This window comes from Anabrus simplex, chromosome 4, assembly GCF_040414725.1.
Source record: "Anabrus simplex isolate iqAnaSimp1 chromosome 4, ASM4041472v1, whole genome shotgun sequence".
Classification (NCBI taxonomy): domain Eukaryota; kingdom Metazoa; phylum Arthropoda; class Insecta; order Orthoptera; family Tettigoniidae; genus Anabrus; species Anabrus simplex.
The window spans coordinates 207,207,935-207,230,936 of NC_090268.1; the positions used below are offsets into that span (position 1 = coordinate 207,207,935).

General features: G+C 46.0%; 1 protein-coding gene across 1 annotated transcript in view; it reads left to right on the forward strand.

Annotated features, from left to right (window-relative positions):
• The first annotated feature begins 967 nt into the window (after positions 1-967).
• The window catches only part of LOC136872574 (venom allergen 5.02-like), a 112,275-nt gene continuing 90,240 nt past the window's right edge, over positions 968-23,002 (forward strand). Inside the window, exon 1 of the mRNA XM_067146376.2 lies at positions 968-1,080. Coding sequence (XP_067002477.2) covers positions 970-1,080 — 111 coding nt within the window. The 5' untranslated portion in view covers positions 968-969. The remainder of the gene's footprint in view (positions 1,081-23,002) is intronic.

Consider the following 23,002-nt stretch of genomic DNA (forward strand, 5'->3'; position numbering starts at 1 on the left):
GTGATTAGTACCCACTATGTGAGGAACACCACGGGAATACCGGCGCCCGTGTTTAGTACACCTAGGCGGGGAACCTTCTCGGTTTGCGTTGGCTATGAGTTGCGCCATTGTGTGAGACACACCATAGGTCTGCGTTACTTGTACGTATTGCAACACTTGTGAGTAGTACCATCTTTTGTGGAACACCGTGAGTCTTCGCTACTTCTGATTAATACCCCAACATGACACATACCATGGTTCTATTTTACTCGCGACATGTACCATTCTGTGGGGCCTTAGACGTGGATTTTGCACCCCCTTTAGACACCAAGCATCATTGTGCTTTATAAGTGGTTCCTTGGTCGGTAATAATGTTATTTTCAATCTGTTTTGAGTCTGATCCACTGGTTTTTGTTTGTTTGTTTGTTTGTTTGTGTGTTTGTTTTGTGTTTTGTTTGGTTCCTGTCCATCCATCCATCCGTTCATTCTTCATGACATATTTTATTTTTATTTTGGTCAGTGGATGCCTTTGAAAATTTTGTTCTTTCATTTCGTACCATTAGGGGCCGATGACCTTCGATGTTAGGCTCCTTAAAACAACAAGCAGCATCATCATCATCATCATCGACTAAGTGTAAAGTTCCGAGTTGTCAGTGGGGAGATGGCGTGGAATAACATTGGTAGACGAATGAGTTTGGTTGATGTCTTTAAAAGTGAAAATTTTGCGATGTGAAGATAAAAGTTGGAATTCAGGAAGACGATTTGGGACAAATTTTCATTTATAGGAAGAGGAGTTAGGGACTGGAGTAATTTACCAATGGAGATTTTCAATAAATCTCCCAATTCTTTGCAATTATTTAAGAAAAGACTAAGTAAGCAAGAGATATGGAATCTGCCACCTGGGCAACTGCTCCAAATGCAGATAAGTCGTCATTGATTGATATCTATCATCTGGCTCATTTCTTCACTTTCTGTTGTAGGTTTCTCAATATGTTGCTACCCACTTTACTGGTGATGCTGTTGGCGGCCATATCCGCTCCTTTCTCGACCGCTCAGAACTACTGCAACATATGCTCAGATCACACCATGTGCAAGTATCAGGTAAACGCTTGCAGTTCTCTTCTTGAGATTTAGGACATTTTTTCCAACTTAATTGAAAAAGAGTATTTATAAGGTATATGTTTTAAAGGTGTTAAAATTACAAGGGATGTGAAAATATATTGTTTTAATTTTTTAAAAGGAACCATGCTTGAAATATATGTGAACTATACCTCAGCGTTTATCAGAAATACTTGGAGAAAAAGTAGGGGGCGGGTTACTCACAAAAATAGAACGAAAAAATGAAACGCGTATTATTATTATTATTATTATTATTATTATTGTTACCGTGTTTTGGTGGTAGTTATGCATGAAAGAAGGTGCTGGGTGGTGAATAGGTCTCAAGCTACTAAAGTGAAATTAATTTTAAAATTTAACAAGGTTATATTTTCTTTTCAAAATTAGGTAACAACAAATAGAACAGGTACTTAGTAGCCGAAACACAATTGAAAAATACATTTACATAGGTACCCCATTTGGGGCTTCAAAAGTCAGAAACATAATTCTTGGGCAATCAGCTCAGTTTTACCCCAAACACAATTTTAACGGAGGGGCAGAAAACCCCATTCATACCTAGGAGCCCTTGCTCCAAATTACACTGAAAAGCCTCCTCGAGGCATACAATATACAATTTTCAAAAGAGCCACTCGCTCTCAATTTTAAGCCTCTCCCAGGCCACACCAAACTCCACCTTTAAGCTGTCCTCAAAGGACATATACACAGGGGTAAAATACCCAACCTACTGAGGTCTATTAAATGACAAGAAGGTTAATACATGACCTCTAAAATACAATTTGAGGGGAGGCGAACTTGCACTCCTAATACACTTTGTTTAAGACCTACTTGGCCTTAGGCCGTTAGTGCAAGGGCTAATCCCATACTACAGAGGTGACTTAAGAAAATAACAATTTACATTACATTACGGAAGAATTGGTTGAGAAAATAAGTTCACCTCCAGACAATGTGAGTGGGAGCTCGAGAGGGTTAGCACTCTCTATCCCAGTATGTAGCTTTACAAGAGAATAGATGAAAAGAGAAGTTACATTTTAGGAAAAGGTTACATAGTGGAACGCTTAGAACCCGCCCCGAAAGTTAAACTGCTGAGCTAGCAAAGAAAGAATTTATTAATCGGCCATTACCTTGTTGCTGACCGCTGCCGAGGAAAGAGGCGCTTCCCGCCTCCTGCTATGTACTTAATACACTGAAAGATGGAACAGAAGTGGCCGAGAGACCCAAAAATCAGCAGTTTAAATACTCTCGCGGAAGTTTCTAGGCGTTAGGGGAATAAAAACACCCTCCCACAAACACTTTATTGGGTAGGACACAGCAACATATTCAAGTTGGGGGAAGATACATCTGATTGGATAGAAATTAATTTAAGAAATTCGGGATTGGTTAGGTTCAACACAAGGGGAAAGAAGGGGTGAATATTGCCGACTTAAACAATGACTGAAAGAAATTTAACAAAGAACAAACTCTTGAAATTAAATTTTCTCCAACAAAATAGTTCTTTGACTCCGCACTAGGTTGCACTATTGTTGATCTTCAGTAGTGTCCTCTAGGAGAGAAAGTTTACACTTCTTACTTCAAGCGAAACAAAAACACATAAAAAATGACACAGTTCAAAAACTCAAAATTTTCCACGTGGTGACATCTTCTGAGAAGGTAAAGAATTAACAGCGTAGATAAAGTTCAGACTTCCTCCAGCAGAGGAGTTTCACCTGGCGCAATTTTTAAATTAGCGGCGTGGAGGTGTACCGCCCGGTACAATTATTATTATTATTATTATTATTATTATTATTATTATTATTATTATTATTATTATTATTATTATTGTTACGGAGTTATCCGTGGAAGGCAGAGGTGAAGGAAGGTGCGGGCTGGAATGGGTCTAACACAAAGCTGAAAGATGAATTAAAATGTCAATAAAGTTTATATTTTCAGAACTTAACAATTTTCATATAGACTCAAATTCAACAAGTAACAAATCAACAAGCCAAAATCAGGTATAAGGTATAATTTATAAACTAGAGCATGAAAGCACAAGTTCTATGGGATCATTACAAGTTCTGGCTTCGAGCCTCAGATACACAATCCTTGAGCTACTAGCCCAACATTACCAAGGTACACTCATTTATTCAAAGGGCAGAAAACCCCTTCATTCAAGGAGTGCTTGCTCCCAACTTTTAACCTCAAGCCTCCCAGATGCACTTTTCAAACACAAAAAAAGAGCTGAGCCGCTCTCAATTTTTCAAGTCTATTAAAGGCAATACCAGACTATTACACAAATTACCATCAAGGCACCGCTTACTTTAAATGAAACGGGGGAATCTCATACCCAACCTACTGGGTCTCAGTGGAAAAGAACAGATTAATTAAATGGCCCAAAATACCATGGTGAATGGAGGCGTTGCTTGCACTCCTACATGAAACCTTATAAAACCTAAGAGGCACTAGGCCGATGATACAGGGGCTATTCCCAAACTAGGGAGGTGACTCGTATAAGAAAATTTTAATAAAGAGTAGAAAATCGGTTTATGAAAACGTAGTCACCTCAATTCAAAATGAAGGGGAGCTCGAGAGGGTAAAGCACTCTCTATCTCCGCTTTACAGTTAAAGTAATAAGAAATTTTTACATAAGCCGGCGCTAAGTTACAATTTTAGAGAGGTGGGTTACATTGAAAATATTTCGGACCTTCCCCGAGGGCTAAACTGCTGAGCTAGCAAGAAATAAAGATGTTGAAAGGCCATTACCTTTGTTGAAGAGCTGCTGCCCGAAGGAAGAGGCGCTACTCGCACCCTTCTATACTTTCATACACTAAGCTAGATGTTGTTGAAATGGCCGAGAGCCAGGAAAATCAGCAGTTTTATACTCTCGGGGAAGATTCGAGACCTTTCATGAATAATTACGACACACCCACATGCGTTTATTGGCTAACTAAAATTTACACATCAAAAATTGGGGAAGAAACTTAATGACAGAAATTATTGATTGGCTAACTTCAAAACTGGCGGAAAGGAAAGATTTATATTACGAACCCACAAATGAAAGAACGAAATTTAGTTATAGGAAAACTTATGAGTATAAAATATCTTCAAGAAAAGTTCCATCACTTCGCACCAGGGTGCATGATCATAGTTTTTGGTAGAGACATCTGTGAGAGAATGTCCACACTTCTTGATAATTAGTAAACAAAAACAATTCGAAATTAACACAGTGACATCTTCTGATAAACGGTTGAATTAATTCAGTTTTAAAGTTCAGAGTTTCAGCTGTAGAGGAGTACTTTAAGGCGGAAAATTCAAATGTGCGGCGTATAGGTGTACCAACCGGTACAATTATTATAGTGTTTTCGTGAACCAGAGGGGTGTATGAATGTGCGGGTGTGAGTGGACGGACAGAGAAAAAATCAAAGTATAATTTAAATTTTGAAATTTTATTTCTTTCCTTGCTTTTGTTTTTTCTTTTCAAATTTTAATCTTTGTTGAAAAATAGCAGATAACGGTTGGATAGACGATAGGGAATCTCTTCAGCTCTTCTAACAATAGTTATTTGAAACCTAAGAACGATGTGGTACAATGGACAGAATGATTTTTAAGAGATGAATTAGGTAGCTCAAACTGCTCCAGTCAGTTACATGTAAGGAGATGGGGCTCCAGAATTTACAACATTCAAAAGAGCGTCTTTGCTCCAAACAATTAACTATCTAGGAGACTGTTCTCCAAAACATATTCCAATCTAGCCTCTCCAAGGCACAATCTAAATTTTACATTAGCTGACTAGCAAACAGATTATCACTGTCTTACTCGCTCGACAGTCGAAGTTACATAGAAATAGTTAAATTTTAACAGATGGAATAAGTGCCCATTACACATGGCCTTAGTGGTCAAAAGAAAGGCTTAAGTTATCGGTCGGAAACTAAAACGCTGGGAGGCAAACACTTCCCCTCCTTTGCAATACACTTGAAATTCTTGAAAACCTTATGTGGGCTTATGATCCGAAGTTACAGAGGATAAGCCTACACTGCAGAGGTGGCTAGAAGGAGAAAGGTATTAAGTTCGAAAAAAGAGATAAATTGTAAATGTTACAAAATCATAGTCACTCCAATACCAAGTTGAATGGGACTTAAACGGGGGTTCATACTCTTTATTCCCTAAGAATAATGTGTCCGGCTCCATGGCTAAATGGTTAGCATGCTGGCTTTTGGTCATCGGGGTCCCGGGAATTTTAACCATCATTGGTTAATTTCGCTGGCTCGAGGGCTGGATGTGTGTGACGTCTTCATCATCAATTCATCCCCATCACGACGCGCAGGTCGCCTGCAGCTGGCGAGCCGAACATGTCCTCGGACACTCCCAGCACTGGAAGCCATACGCCATTCATTTCATTTACAATAAGGCCCTTAGACTTGTTTGAAAATTTACATTGACCGATTGAAGTTTACATTACGAAAGATATTTGAAACCTTCCCCTCAAGTTACCTTGTTGATACTATCACATGATTAAAAGTAGTCGGACATTACCTTGAGTACGTGGGCCTTCCGACGGTGGGCGAGGTTTGCCCCTTGCATCCTCTACGAACACAATCTAAGCTTCCTGACTAGAACGATGGAAAGGCAATATGGCCCAAAAGTCCCAGCTTTTATAGCGGAGAGGAAGGTTCCAGAACTCTCTGGGCCAGAGCCCTGTTACACATCCACGATTTTGATGGGTTACAAAATTAAATACCGAAATTTGTGACTGGAGGAAAATTTAAGGAGGTGGGAAGAGATAGAAGTGCTAGTAACCTTAGAACACCAAAAGCAATCGACAAACAATTCAGTTTAGCCAACTGATATTATTATTATTATTATTATTATTATTATTATTATTATTATTATTATTATTATTATTATTATTATTACGGAGTTTTCCGTGGTAGTTAGAGGTGAAAGAAGGTGCTGGGGTGAACAGGTCTCAACTTACGAACTTAAAGTTAAGATAAAATTTAACAAGGTTATATTTTCTTTGCAAAATCAAGAAATAACAAGAATGACAGGTACATAGTAGCATAGCAACCAATGAAAAAAGTACAATTACCGAGGTTACAGGATTTGGGCGTCGAGACCCTGACTTACAATCCTTGAGCCAATAAGCCCAACTTTACTCGAATATACAAGATTCAACAAAAGGGGAGAAAACCCCTATCATGCCCGGGAGCACTTACTCCCAATTACCCAGTAAAGCCTCCTCGAGGCACACAGAAACAATTTTTGTTTTGGAAGAGCAACCCGCTCTCAAAGTTCCAGCCTATCAAAGGGCACACCAAACTCCACATTCAAGCTGTCCTCCAAGGACATACACACAGGAGTAAAAAATACCCAACCTACTGAGGCCTCTTAAGTGAAGAAACAGGACAATTACATGGCCTCCAAAATACCAACTTGAGAGGAGGCGAAACTGCACTCCAAATACGCCTTATTGAAACCTACTTGGCACTAGGCCGCTAATGCAAGGGCTAATCCCATACTAAAGAGATGACTTATATAAGGAAACGATTTACATTACATTAGAAGGGAAGAAACAGTAGTGAAAATAAGTTCACCTCAAAGCAATATGAGTGGGAGCTCGAGAGGGTTAAGCACTCTCTATCCCCATATGTAGTTCCAGAGGCAGAATTTAAATCAAGAGTCTTTTACATTTCAGAGGAAAGTTACATGGTAAAAGCTTTCGAACCTGCCCCGAGAGTTAAACTGCTGAGCTAGCAAGAAAAGAAGTTATTAAAAAGCCATTACCTTATTGAAGAACTGCTGCCCGACGAAAGAGGCGCTTCCCGCCCCCTGCTACATAATTTACACTATGATATATGTTACTGAAGTGGCGCAGAGACCCGAAAATCAGCAGTTTATATACCCTCGTGGAACATTTGAGACCTTTCATGAATGATAACACCCGCCCACGAGCTTTTATTGGTTACCGAACACAGTTACAGAGTAGGTTGGGAAGAAAGCCCCCCGATTAGTCGAAAATTAATTTAAGAAAATCGGGATTGGCTCATTTCAAAACTGGCGGAACGAACGGATTAACATTGCCAACTCAAACAATGACAGAAAGAAATTTAACAAAGAGCAAACTTATGAGTACAAAATTTCTTCAAAGAAAAGTTCCTTCACTTCGCACTAGAGTGCACAATTGTAGTTCTTAAGAGGTGCCATCTAGAAGCGAATGTTCACACTTCTCACTACAGAGAAAACAAAAATAAATCGAAAAAGACACAGTTCAGAACTCTTCAAAATTTACAAGTAGGGGCATCTTCAGAGAAACTAGAGAATTAACACAGTAGTTAAAGTTCAGGCTTCCTCCAGTAGATGAGTTTCAACTGGCGCAATGTTTGAATTAGCGGAGCGGAGGTGTACCGCCCGGTACAGACCTGCCCCCCAAAAGTGCCTCCAAGGGGAAACACAGAAGAACATAAACTTTTGTTTTAAAATAAGGTCCAAGTTATAATGTTGATATAGAAGTTAATTGCAGAAGTATTTACAACCAGATTTTCTTAAATGATTGGATCCAGTTTCAAAATTCTTTGTGGATACTTTAGATGTAAAGCCTTTATGCTTGTAGAAGTTGAATTCAGAAGGAAAAACTTTTAATTCTTGAAAGGGAAGAAAAATCTTCTAAGTCCACTAAATATTGCCGTTGAATCAAAAAAAGTAGTAATTGTTGATATTAAATGTCCATGTAGCTGATTAAGTACATTCAATGTTGATAAGGTTTGACGGCCAGACCAGCCGCCGCTGCTTGTGTCCAGAGGAGGCCGCTCGGACCCCTCAAGTACCCTGAGATACCGCTCGCCCGCACTATGAGAGGAGTACCCCCTGCGGGTGGGGGACGCACATGTAGAATACACCCGCGGTATCCCCTGCCTGTCGTAAGAGGCGACTAAAAGGGGCGACCAAGGGCTGACTGAATTAGAACCATGAAACTAATTTTGAATTGTACCATCACGCGGGGAACACCATAGGTTGCCTGTACTTGCGAGTAGTACCACTAAATTCGGTACGGAATAGGTTTGCGATTAGTAGCAGTAAAAGCCTGGCCTGGCGGATTCCAGTACCCGTGCGTCGTACCCATGTGTGCAACACCGCGGGTCTGGGCGTAGCCTGTGAGTTGTACCACTATATGAGCAGCACCGTGGGTCTGCGTTGCCTGTGATTAGTACCCACTATGTGAGGAACACCACGGGAATACCGGCGCCCGTGTTTAGTACACCTAGGTGGGGAACCTTCTCGGTTTGCGTTGACTCTGAGTTGGGCCATTGTGTGAGACACACCATAGGTCTGCGTTACTTGTACGTATTGCAATACTTGTGAGTAGTACCATCTTTTGTGGAACACCGTGAGTCTTCGCTACTTCTGATTAATACCCCAAGATGACACATACCATGGTTCTATTTTACTCGCGACATGTACCATTCTGTGGGGCCTTAGACTTGGATTTTGCACCCCCTTTAGACACCAAGCATCATTGTGCTTTATAAGTGGTTCCTTGGTCTGTAATAATGTTATTTTCGATCTGTATTGAGTCCGATCCACTGGTTTTTGTTTGTTTGTTTTGTGTTTTGTTGAGTTCCTGTCCATCCATTCATTCTTCATGACATATTTTATTTTTATTTTTGTCAGTGGATGCCTTTGCAATTTTTGTTCCTTCATTTCGTACCATTAGGGGCCGCTGACCTTCGATGTTAGGCCCCTTAAAACAACAAGCATCATCATCATCATCATCACTATGAGAGGAGTAGTGGAGTTGAAGCACGCCGCGCCCGCGGCGAACATACAGGTCGCGGGCAAGTTGCAGGTTGTGCGCCGCACATCAGCCTTGGCCGGGAGGAGGGCTCCGGCTCGCCGTACCCTGGATGGCCTCACTGGAGAGGGGCGGGCCCATACCCCACCTCAGTGGCGGTACGGCGCCGCGCTGCTGCGGGGGCACTAAAACATTAAGATCTCGGCGGCAGAATTTTGTTGGACCACAATGATTTTAGGGTACATTCATTGTGGTGGAACTGAGGGGCCAACGGCGTGGAAATATTTATTTAATTTAAATATCCACTGTGTGTTGTTGAGCAGGAGACGGGAGCGTGGAAATGGCCATGGTAAGGACATGATGGCAGTTTAACTGGTCGGGGAAGGTTTTACAATACATGCTTAAATACAAACAACGTGATTCCAAGGGCAGAAGGCCTCAAAATGAAACAAAAAATATAACCTTCCGAATTCTTTCAAAGATGTTAAAACAAATATAAAATCAGGTACGTTAGCGCGGAAGTTAAACCGGTTTCACCTGCGACAGGTGAACCCTAAATATCCTCTCGGTGGCTGGATTGCTTAGTAATAAGGTAACGGGTGTAAGGAAATCGAGAATAATACACGGCCCATGAAATCTGGGGGCAAGCTTGCCCGCGGGAACAAAATTTTTGACCATCACCTGGTCACCTACCTTCAAATTGGTGGGTCTCCGTCCACGATCATATCTTTCCCTAACCTTTTCATGAGACACTTTGGCTTTAGCCTTCTTCCAAAGATCTTTAATATTATCTGGATCTATTGTCTCAGGTAGAATATCACTCAAAGACCAAAGGTTGGAGAGCGGCGTGTTGGGAACAAACTTGAACATCAATGAAGCTGGAGTAAATCTATGTGATTCATGAACAACCGAATTTAGAGCGAAAGCTAACCATTGCAGGGACGTGTCCCACCTGGAATGATCTTCATGATGATAGGCAATAAGCGCTGACCTGAGATTACGATTAACCCGTTCAGCCAGAGATGGTTGAGGGTAATAAGCAGAAGTTGTCACATGAGATATAGACAGATCAAAACAAAATTTACGAAATAGATTAGATGTGAAAGCCTTAGCATTATCAGACACAATATATTGCCACGAACCTGCTACGCATGCGTATCAGGGGGAGAGGTGATACTCCCACGTGGCGCGTCCCAGGTGGCGGATAGGGGGGTCCTAACCGGCTTGCCGGCGGACTTGAGGGAAATAAAATACCTCTCGCGGACCAAACACACACCCCCTGTGGGTGGGGGAGGCAGACGAATAATACACCCACGGTATCCCCTGCCTGTCGTGAGAGCCGACTAAAAGGGGCGAACAAGGGATGGTTGTATTCGAACCATGCAACTACATGTGATTAGTACCACCACGCGGAGAACACCAAGGGTCGCTTTTACTTGTGCGTAGTACCACTATATTAGGTACGAAATGGGTTTGTGATTAGTAGCACACAGGAGCACCGCGCGGTCGGCTTTTGCAGTACCTGTGATTAGTACCACCATATGAGCGGGACCATGGGATAATAGCTACCATGGACCTGCCTTACCTGTGATTAGTACCCACTATATGAGGAACACCACGGGATAGGGAGAGGTCCCTGTGGTTAGTATTATAATGTGATGAACATCATAGGTTTGCGTTGCCTGTGAATGTCGCCGCAGAGTGAGAAAAACATAGGTCTGTATTAATGTCGAATTTCATAAGCTTTGAGTAGTACAATAATGTGTGGAATACCGCAAGTCTCTGCTACCAATGCTTAGTACCGCAACAGGACAGATACCATGGTTCTACATTACTAGCGATAAGTACCATTCTGAGGGGCCTTTGACTTGTATTTTGGACCCATTTAGACACCAAGCATCCTCTATTTGCCTTGGAAGTGGTCCCTTGGTCAGTAATACTATTAACTATGATAGGTTTTTGAGTCGGATCCACTTATTGTTTTAAATTCATGTTCATTCATTCATTCATTCGCTCATTCATTCTTCATGGCATTTTTTATTTTGGTCAGTGGATAATTATGAACTTTTACTTTGTCGTTTCATTTCGTACCATTAGGGGCCGAAGACCTCGATGTTAGGCCCCTTTAAACAACAAGCATCATCATCATCATCATTAATTTTTTCTCTATATTTAGTGCTCTGTACACGCTATGGGGTACATGCTATTGCGGGTGGCTGGAGGAAGGGAGTCTCAGTGCTCATTGCCTCAGTCATCCCGTATTAGGCATCGTCCAACATCGGAACCCGGGCAGTACCTCCTATGACCAGGTGGGTATTGCCTTGGGTGGCATTCGGGGCGAAGCTATCGGGCATAGCTTCCAAACGGAGTCGGCTCTCTCAAGGTGGTCCCCCACATAAGTCAACTTTTGCATCCCTGAGAGGTTCCACTCCCTGGGAAAATGCGCAGCGTGAAGGAATGGGATCCAGCTTCCCTAGAATTCTGGTCGCTACCAGAAACGATGGGCACGATTTTAAGCTGGTGAAGTCGATCCTGTTTAGTAGGCACATCAAAGGCGTCTATGGCGAACTGGAGGAACTTAAGAAAATGCGCAACGGTAGTTTGTTTCTAAAGACTCGTAGAGCACTGCAAGCTGATCAGTTGCTTAAGTGCGAGCACTTTGGCGAAATCCCCGTCAAAGTCGAGGAGCATAAGTCCTTGAACCTGGTTCGCGGAGTCATCTTTCACCGCGACCTTATTTTGAACACTGACGACGAGTTGATGGAAGACATGAAGAACCGTGGCGTGACACACGTCCGGCGCAATACGCGCAAGGTAAACGGTGAAGACGTTGCCACTGGTGCCTTCATTGTCTCTTTCAAGTTGTCAGTGTTACCAGAGAAAGTCAAGGTAACAACTTATCTTTGCGATGTGAGGCCGTACATCCCGCCTCCTATGCGATGCCATCAATGCCAGCGATTCGGACATATGGTATCTCGCTGTTCGAATCAGGCTGTATGTGGTACATGCGGACGAGTAGCTCACGGCGCGGAGGAGTGCACAACTCCATACAAGTGCACCAACTGCTCCGGTTTTCATTCTCCTCGGGATCGGAATTGTCCGACACACCTGAGTGAGAAGAAGATCCAGGAGATCAAGACCCTGGATGGTCTCGACTATAGTTTGATAGCTCAGAGTCTTCCACGTACGTCATTATCAACCTCGACACCTGTCCAGACCGCTGCGCCAAACGCGACTCATGCTGCTCCCAGCAAGGTCGCAAATAGTTAAATCTCGAAGGGGGGACCACCCCACCTTCGACCAACCAGAAGTCTGTGCAGGCTAGCAGTTCCCAGCCGGCACAGCAAGGGGGGAAGACTAAGTCTCTCCCCCCTAGGAGGTGGACGAAACTCGTGCCCCAGCAAGCGGAGGCGGCATCGTCGACCAGGGTTGGGAAACCATCTCCCAGCCAGTCTAAATTAGAAAAAAAGAAGTCGAAGAAGAGCGCCCGTGCTGAGCGCTCTCGGACTTCCCCTGCGAACGAGAAGTTATGCCCCCCATCTGGGGGGTATGAGTCTGCGCCAGGAGGCACTCCTGCTCCCAAACCTGCGCGCTCTCCTCGTAGGGGACCCCCTCGCCCCCGAAAAGCGTCGAAGTTCTGGGCGGCTCCCCTGCCATCTTTTGATGACGGGATGGATGTCGCGCTGTCCTCTACATCTACGGATGTAGAACTAGATAGTGTTTAGGCTTACGAGAATTATGTCGCTCATAACCTAACACTCCTTTTATAGTCCACACTATGGCACTGTTAAAGTGGAATTGTAACGGTTATGATAGGCATCTTGCTGAGTTACGTCAGTTCATTAGTGAGTACGCAGCGAGTATAGTCTGTATTCAGGAGACCAACTTCAGACTATAATCGACAGAACGGTACTATGCTCACCGGGCGTCCAGTGGTGTTGCATTTGTGTACGTTCTGATACCTACAGCGAAGAGGTTCCATTAAGAACTTCACACGAGGCTGTAACTGTTCGCGTTCCGCTGCCTGTCATAACAACAGGGTGTATTGTTTATTTTCCACCAGGTCACGCTCTTACCATAAATGATGTCACTGATCTTATAGATCTGCTACCACCTCCCTTCCTCTTATTGGGCGATCTTAACGCCCATCACCCCATATGGGGCTCGGAGACGCCTTGCCCCAAGGGGAGAGAGCTGGAAACATTAGTAACAGAGCTGGATTTATGTATTTTGAACACAGGGGAACCAACTCACTTTAGTGTACGTTATGGCACGTATTCTCGCATCGACCTAAGTCTATGCAGCCGAACGTTGGTTCCACTGCTTCGGTGGAATACACACGATGATCTCTGTGACAGTGACCCTTTTCCCATCATTCTTACTTTGAAGAACCAAAAATCCGTCGTGGCTCCCCCTCGATGGATTTTGAAACATGCTGATTGGCCAAAGTAATCATCGTTAGCTGCCTTTAACGATGATATCAGGCGGACTGTCGGCGAGGAAATAACTTACATCACCCGAGTTATCCTTGCTGCTACTGAGGAGTCCATTCCGTTCTACTCGGGGACCCCTCGCTGAAAACTCGTTCCTTGGTGGAACGAAGAAATAGCAGCAGCTATCAAAGAACGCCGTCGCGCTCCCAAACGTTACCGTAGACAGCCTATTGCGGCCAACTTGGCAACATTCAAAAAATTCCGCGCTAAGGCGCGAGTTCTTATTCGTCAAAGTAAGAAGGCTTCATGGGAGAGATATGTGTCGTCTATGACGTCACATACTCCATCATCTCAAGTGTGAACTAAGTTTCGACGTCCACGAACCTGTTACGCAAGCGTAGCAGCGGGAGAGGTGACACTCCCACGTGGCGCGTCCCAGGTGGCGGATAGGGGGGTCCTAACCGGCTTGCCGGCAGACTAGAGGGAAATAAAATACCTCTCGCGGACCAAACACACACCCCCTGTGGGTGGGGGAGGCAGACGAATAATACACCCACGGTATCCCCTGCCTGTCGTGAGAGGCGACTAAAAGGGGCGACCAAGGGATGCTTGGATTAGAACCATTAAACTCCTTTTGATTAGTACCATCACGCGTGGAACACCATCGGTCGCTTTTACTTGCGAGTAGTACCACTCTGTTATGTACTCCATATTTTTGTGATTCGTAGCACTCGAGGGGGGTTCAGTGTTGGTTTCCAGTACCCGTGAGTCGTGCCCGTGTGTGCAACACCACAGGTCTGGGCGTTGCCTGTGAGTTGTACCCGTATGAGCGACACCACGCGTCTGGGCGTAGCCTGTGAGTTGTACCACTATATGAGCGACACCGTAGGTCTGCGTTGCCAGTGATTAGTACCCACTCTGTAGGAACACCACGGGAATACCGGCGCCCGTGTTTAGTACACCTAGGAGAGGAACCTCATCGGTTTGCGTTGGCTCTGAATGGCGCCATTGTGTGAGAAACACCATAGGTCTGCGTTACCTTTACGACGTACAATACTTGTGAGTAGTACCTTAATGCTTGGAACACCGCGAGTTTACGCTACCTTTGATTAGTACCGCAGCTCGAGAAATATCATGGTTCTACTGTACTCGCGACTTGTACCATACTGAGGACCCGTAGACCTGGTTTTTGGACCCCGTTAGACATCAAGCATAATCGATTCAGGACAATGCTTTATAAGTGGTCCCTTGGTCAGTAATACTATTATTTATGACCGTTTTTGAGTCGGATCCACTGTTCTTTTGTTTGTTTGTTTTTTGCTTGTTTTTGTTATTTTTTTTGGATTCATGTCCATCCATTCATTTTTCATGACATTTTTATTTATTTCGGTCAGTGGATTTTCAAAAAAAAAAAGTCATATCATTTCATACCATTAGGGGCCGATGACCTCGATGTTAGGCCCCTTTAAACAACTCCAAGGATCATCTTCTGTACCGGGAATTTCCATTGCAGGCAATATCGTCACTGAACCCCTCCTGATTGCTGACCATCACGCCAGTCATTTCGCGGATATATCTGGCTCCGGGAATTTCCATCCTGATTTCCTCGCAGTGAAGCGGGAATTAGAACGTCATCACCTTAATTTTGCCTCTCAAGCTTCAGAGGACTACAACGTGCCTTCTACGGAGTGGGAACTCCGCAGCGCCCTAGCGCTTTCCAACGACACGTCTCCTGGACCGGACAACATCCATAACCAGATGTTGAAACATCTTAGTGATGATAGTCTACTCTATCTCCTTCGTGTGTTCAACCGTATCTGGATGGAGGGTGATTTTCCGTCTCAGTGGCGAGAGGGCATAGTCATTCCTGTCCTCAAGCCTGACAAAGATCCTAAGGATGCAGGAAGTTACGGGCCGATTTGTCTTACCAACTGCCTGTGTAAGCTATTTGAGAGGATGGCAAATCGCCGACTCGTGTGGTGTCTGGAGAAACAAGGACTCTTGTCCGAATACCAGTGTGGTTTTCGAGCCGCTCGATACACCACTGACCACTTGGTCCGCCTGGAGAGCTCTATCCAGGATGCGTTTCTCCGTAAACAGCACTTGGTAGCTGTTTTCTTTGACTTAGAGAAGGCCTACGACACCACATGGCTATATGGTATCCTTTCAGTCCTGCATCAATGGAGATTCCGAGGAAACTTGCCGGTATTTATTGCGAATTTTTTGTCCCTCCGTCTATTCCCTGTCCGAGTAGGGAGGACATATTCGCAATATCACGTCAAGAAAATGGAGTCCCACAGGGATCGGTTCTTAGTGTAACTCTGTTCGCGATTGCCATAAACGGTATTGTCGCTGCTGCTGGTCCAGCAGTAATACCGTCGCTATATGTGGACGATTTTGCTCTGCACTATAGGTCGTGCAGTATGGCAGTCTCAGAGCGACAATTACAGCAAGCAATTAGGAGGGTGGAGAAGTGGACCTTACAACATTGCTTTCGGTTTTCTGCCGCAAAGACCTCCGTTGTCCACTTTTGTCGTCACCGTACTCTTCACCCACATCCTGAGCTTTATTTAGGAAATGTCGTTCTTCCAGTTGTTGACACTTACCGATTCCTTGCGCTCCTTTTTGACGGTAAATTATCGTGGGAGCCACACGTGCGGGACCACGAACCTGCTACGAAGGCGTAGCAGGGGGAGAGGTGATACTCCCACGTGGCGCGTCCCAGGTGGCGGATAGGGGGGTCCTAACCGGCTTGCCGGCGGACTTGAGGGAAATAAAATACCTCTCGCGGACCAAACACACTACCCCCTGCGGGTGGGGGACGCACATGTAGAATACACCCGCGGTACACCCTGCGACCTAGGCGCGGACATGGATTGCGGTTTGGTATAATGTGTTGGACCTCCTGTGGATGGGAGGGGTCGAGTACATTCACAGGTAATACCTGCCTGTCGTAGAAGGCGACTTAAAGGGTCATGTGGCCATGGTCCCCTCTTTATTTTTTTATTATTTTTCCGAGGGTCAGATGTAGACCATTCCAAATTTTGATGTGCGTGCTGCCCGGAGATGGGCCTCTTACGTGTGCGATTACGCCCAAAAGCCCGCAACTGTCCACCCAGGACCATTGCGTGGTGGGAGCGCCATGTACCTTGGCAGTGGTATCCGCCTGACAACACAGGTCCCCGCACAGCCGAATGCCAGAAGGACATATTATTATTAATTCTTTTAATTTTTTTCTCTATATTTAGTGCTCTGTACACGCTATGGGGTACATGCTATTGCGGGTGACTGGAGGAAGGGAGCCCTAGTGCTCATTGCCTCCGTCATCCCGTATTAGGCATCGTCCAACATCAGACCCCGGGCAGTACCTGCTACGACAAGGTGGGTATTGCCTTGGCTGCTTGGTTCGGCTACAGAGACCCCTGATCGGAGTGGGTGGCATTCGGGGAGGATGCTATCGGGAATGGCTTCCAAACGAAGTCGTCCTTCTCAAGGTGGTCCTCCAGCTAAGTCTTTAACTTTTGCTTCCCTGAGAGGTTCAGCTCCCTGGGAACATGCGCAGCGTGAAGGAATGGGATCCAGCTTCCCTAGGTTTCTGGTCGCTACCAGAACCGATGGGCATGATTTTAAGCTGGTGAAGTCGGTCCTTTTTAGTCGACACATCGAAGGCGTTTACGGCGAACTTGAGGACCTTAAGAAAATGCGCAACGGTAGTTTGCTTATGAAGACTCGCACAGCACTGCAAGCTGATCAGCTGCTTAAGTGCGACCACTTTGGCGAAATCCCCGTCAAAGTGGAGGAGCATAAGTCCTTGAACCTGGTTCGCGGAGTCATCTTTCACCGCGACCTTATTTTGAACACTGACGACGAGCTGATGGAAGACATGAAGAACCGTGGCGTGACACACGTCCGGCGCATTACGCGCAAGGTCAACGGTGAAGACATTGCCACTGGTGCCTTCATTGTCTCTTTCAAGTTGTCAGTGTTACCAGAGAAAGTCAAGGTAACAACTTATCGTTGCGATGTGAGGCCGTACATCCCGCCTCCTATGCGATGCTATCAATGCCAGCGATTCGGACATATGGTATCTCGCTGTTCGAATCAGGCTGTATGTGGTACATGTGGACGAGTAGCTCACGGCGCGGAGGAGTGCACAACTCCGTACAAGTGCACTAACTGCTCCGGTTTTCATTCTCCTCGGGATCGGAACTGTCCGATATACCTGAGTGAGAAGAAGATCCAGAAGATCAAGACCCTGGATGGTCTTTCCTACCAGTAAGCGCGCCGTAAGTTTAATTCCACGAATACACCTGCCCGTACACTCGACTACAGCATGATAGCTCAGAGTCTTCCAGGTTCATCATTTTCAACATCGTCACCTGTGCTGATCGCTGCGCCCAAGGCGACTGTTGCTGCTCCCAGCGACGTCGCAAAGAGTAAAAGCTCGAAGGGGGGACCACCCCACCTTCGACCAACCAGAAGTCTGTGCAGGCTGGCAGTCCCCAGCCGGCACAGCATGGGGGGAAGACTAAGTCTCCCCCCCTAGGAGGTCGACGAAAGTCGTGCCCCAGCCGGCGGAGGCGGCTTTGTCGACCAGGGCTGGGAAACCATCTCCCCGCCCGTCTAAACTAGAAAAGGAAAAGGGGAAGAAGAGCGCCCGTCCTGAGCGCTCTCGGACTTCCCCTGCGAAGGAGAAGTCATGCCCCCCGTCTGGGGGGTATGAGTCTGCGCCGGGCGGTACTCCTGCTCCGAAACCTGCGCGCTCTCCTCGTTAGGGACCCCTTCGCCCCCGAAAAACGTCGAAGTTCTGGGCGGCATCCCCGCCGTCTGTTGACGACGAGATGGATGTCGCGCTGTCCACTACATCTACGGATGTAGATGTTGATAGTCCTTAGGTTTGTGAGCATTTTATTGCTCATAACCTAACACTACTTATATCGTCCACACTATGGCACTGTTACAGTGGAATTGTAATGGTTATGACAGGCATCTTGCTGAGTTACGTCAGCTTATCAGTGAGTTCGCAGCGAGTATAGTCTGTATTCAGGAGACCAATTTCAGACCTGGTCATCATACGGTCTTGAGGCATTTCAAACTACTCGACAGAACGATACTATGCTCACCGGGCTTCCGGAGGCGTTGGCATTTTTGTACGTTCTGATAGTTACAGCGAAGAAGTTCCATTAAGAACCCCCTCTTGAGGCTGTAGCTGTTCGCGTCTCGCTGCCTGTCATAGCAACAGTGTGTAATGTTTATCTTCCACCAGGCCAGCATCTGAACATCAATGATGTCGCTGATCTTATAGATCAGCTTCCACCACCCTTCCTCTTATTGGGCGATTTTAACGCCCATCACCCCATATGGGGCTCTGAGACACCTTGTCCCCGAGGAAGAGAGTTGGAAACACTTCTAACAGATCTGGATTTATGTATTTTGAACACCGGGGAACCAGCTCACTTTAGTGTACGTTACGGCACATACTCTCGCATAGACGTAAGTCTATGCAGCCGGACGTTGGTTCCACTGTTCCGGTGGAATGCACACGATGATCTCTGTGACAGTGACCATTTTCCCATCATTCTTACTTTGTTGAAACACAAACCCGTCGAGGCTCCCCCTCGATGGATTCTTAAACATGCTGCTTGGCCAAAGTACACATCACTAGCTGTCTTTCACGATGATGTCAGGCAGACCGTCGGCGAGGAATAACTTACGTCACCCAAGTTATTCTTGCTGCTGCTGAGGAGTCCATTCCGTTTTTCTCGGGGGCTCCTCGCCGAAAACTCGTTCCTTGGTGGAACGATGAAATAGCAGCAGCCATCAAAGAACGCCGTCGCGCTCATAAACGTTACCGTCGACAGCCTACTGTGGCCAACTTGGTAACATTTAAGAAACTCCGCGCTAAGGCGCGAGGTCTTATTCGACAAAGTAAGACGGCTTCATGGGAGAGATATGTGTCGTCCATGACGTCACATACTCCATCATCTCAAGTGTGGACGAAACTTCGACGAATTTCGGGTATTCAAGGATCATCTGCTGTACCGGGAATTTCCACTGCAGGCAGTGTCGCCACTGATCCCCTCGCGATTGCTAATCATCTCGCTTGTCATTTCGCGGATGTCTCTGGCTCCGGGAATTACAATCCTGATTTCCTCCCTCTGAAGCGGGAGGCAGAACGTCATCACCTTAGTTTTGCCACCCAAGCTTCAGAGGACTACAACGTGCCCTTTACGGAGTGGGAACTCCGCAGCGCCTTAGCGCTTTGCAAGGACACGTCTCCTGGACCGGACAACATCCATAACCAGATGTTGAAACACCTTAGTGATGATAGTTTACTATATCTCCTTCGTGTGTTCAACCGAATCTGGACAGAGGGTGATTATCCGTCTCAGTGGCGAGAGGGCATAGTCATCCCTGTCCTCAAGCCTGACAAAGACCCTAAGTATGCAGGAAGTTACAGACCGATTTGTCTTACAAATTGCCCGTGTAAGCTATTTGAGAGGATGGTAAATCGCAGACTCGTGTGGTGTCTGGAGAAACAAGGACTCTTGTCCGAGTACTAATGTGGATTTCGAGCCGCTCGATCCACCACAGACCACGTGGTACGCCTGGAGAGCTCTATCCAGGATGCGTTTCTCCGCAAACAGCACTTGGTAGCTGTATTCTTTGACTTGGAGAAGGCCTACGACACCACCTGGCGATATGGCATCCTTTCAGTCCTGCATCAATGGAGATTCCGAGGTAACTTGCCGGTATTTATTGTGAATTTTTTGTCCCTCCGTCTATTCCGTGTCCGAGTAGGGAGGACATATTCGCAATACCACGTTCAAGAAAATGGAGTCCCACAGGGATCGGTTCTTAGTGTCACCCTGTTCGCGATTGCCATAAACGGTATTGTCGCTGCTGCTGGTCCAGCCGTAATACCGTCCCTATATGTGGATGATTTTGCTCTGCACTATAGCTCGTGCAGTATGGCAGTCGCAGAGCGACAGTTACAGCAAGCTATTAGGTGGGTGGAGAAGTGGACCTTAGAACATGGCTTTCGGTTTTCTGCCGCAAAGACTTCCGTTGTCCGCTTTTGTCGTCAACGTACTCTTCACCCTCATCCTGAGCTTTATCTAGGAAATGTCGTTCTTCCAGTTGTTGACACCTACCGATTTCTTGGGCTCCTTTTTGACAATAAATTATCGTGGGAGCCACACGTGCGGGAGCTAAAAGTGCAATGCACCAAGAGGCTTAACCTCTTGAAGTTTCTTAGCAGCACAAATTGGGGAGCTGACCGCGTGGTGCTCCTGCGATTCTATCGGGCACACATTTTATCCCGGTTAGACTACGGCAGTGCAGCATATGGCTCCGCAAGACCAAGCGTTCTTGCGAAGCTGAACAGTATCCACCACAGCGGGGTTAGGTTGGCGACGGGAGCTTTTCGTACTAGCCCCATCGCTAGCCTGCTTGCTGAGTCTGGTGTGCCGCCTTTACACCTGAGGCGCCAGCAACTACTACTTATGTATGCTGCAAATTTGCGACAGATGCCACTTCATCCGAGCTATCCCTGCGTGTTCAACAATGGCAACCGTTTGTTGTACGTTGCTCATCCTCGTGCGACGCGGCCGGTTGGGATACGCTTGAATAGCAGTTATGAATTGTTTGACGTACCTTCGATTCCTTGCCTTGTCAGACAACCAAGTGGGGTACCTCCGTGGGTTGTACGACGACCTGAAATCATCCTGGATTTGCACACTGGCCCGAAAGGAGACACGGACCCTTCGATTTATCGGAGGATCTACCTGTCCGTTCTTGGCCGCTATCCAGGTTCAGTCGTCGCTTACACGGATGGTTCAAGGACAGATACGAATGTGGGCTGTGCGTTCGTTGTCGACAATGATCGGTTTCTTTTTGCTCTCCCGGACACCTGTAGTGTGTACACGGCAGAGCTCTATGCTATCTGTGAGGCTCTGCGGTACGCACTAGACAATGAGCGCCGACTCATTCTTGTGTGTACTGACTCCTTGAGTTCGCTTCAGTCTATTGATACCTGTTTCCCTCGACACCCTCTGGTGCAGCGGATCCAGGACCTGCTGGCCGGGTGTTCGGATGCCGGCACCAGAATTACGTTTGTGTGGCTCCCCAGCCACATGGGCATAGAGGGAAACGAGTTAGCAGATGAGGCTGCCAAGGAGGCAGTTACACTGCCCCCGTTGCCTTTCAAGGTTCCAGCAAGTGATATTCGCTCTCAGCTGAGACATCTGGTTATGTCTCATTGGGAGATGGAGTGGCAGGCCATCCCACTTCCCAATAAGCTGAGAGCGATAAAAGGAACAACGAAGGTATGGAGGACTTCCCTTCGGGCTTCGCGGAGGGAAGCCGTGGTATTATGTCGCCTTCGGATCGGCCACGGTATCTTGACGCACTCCCATCTACTGAAAGGAGAACCCCCTCCGGTGTGTACCTGCGGCGACCATCTTACCGTGGTACACATCCTTACGGAGTGCGTGGACCTGGTCGATCTGCGCCGTAGTATTAACCTTCCGAGTAGTATCTCCCTTATCTTGCGCGATGACGAGCAGTCAGCAGACCTCGTCATCCGCTTTATGAGGGATAGCGGTCTGTTTTATCGTGTGTGATGATGTCCTTTGTCTTCGTGTTGTTTATGTCAGTTGCGCTTTTATCTCATTGACTTCATTTTAGTTTGTGTTGCGCATTTTAATGTGTTATTTGAACGTCTAACGTAAATTATGTGTTAATATCTGTATTACAGGGCAATGCCTTATTCCTTCGATTTCCTGTACTTTCTCTTATTTTAATAGAACGTAAGGCATTGCGTATTAGATCCACCGACTGTTTTAATCTCACCCTCATTTTTCTTCATCACCATTCTTTTTTAACTTTAGTCAGTGGATACTTTTTAAATTTTTAACTTCATGTCTCATGTCATTCATTTCATTCCATTAGGGGCCGATGACCTTCGATGTTAGGCCCCTTAAAACAACAAGCATCATCATCATCATCACACGTGCGGGAGCTCAAAGTGCAATGCACCAAGAGGCTTAACCTCTTGAAGTTTCTTAGCAGCACAAATTGGGGAGCTGACCAATTGGTGCTGCTCCGATTTTACCGGGTACACATTTTATCCAGGTTAGACTATGGCAGTGCAGCATATGGCTCAGCAAGGCCAAGCTAAACAGCATCCACCACAGCGGGGTTAGTTTGGCGACGGGAGCTTTCCGTACAAGCCCCATTGCCAGCCTGCTCGTTGAGTCTGGTGTGCTGCCTTTACATCTGAGGCGCCAGCATATGCTTCTTTCGTATGCTGCAAATTTGCGACAGATGCCAGTTCATCCAAGCTATCCTTGCGTGTTCAACCATGTGAACCGTTTGCTGTACGCTGCTTGTCCTCGAGCAACGTGGCCGGTTGGTATTCGCTTGGATAGCAATTACAGATTGTTTCACGTACCTTCGGTTCCTTGCCTTGTCGGAAAACCAAGTGGGGTATCTTCGTGGCTAGTACGACGACCTGAAATAATCCTGGATCTGCACACTGGCCCGAATGGAAACACGGACCCTTCGATTTATCGGAGGCTCTTCATGTCCGTTTTTGTCCGATATCCAGGTTCAGTCGTCGTCTACACGGATGGTTGAAGGACAGAATCGAAGGTGGGCTGTGTGTTCGTTGTCGACACTGATAGGTTCTGTTTGTTCTCCCGGAAACCTG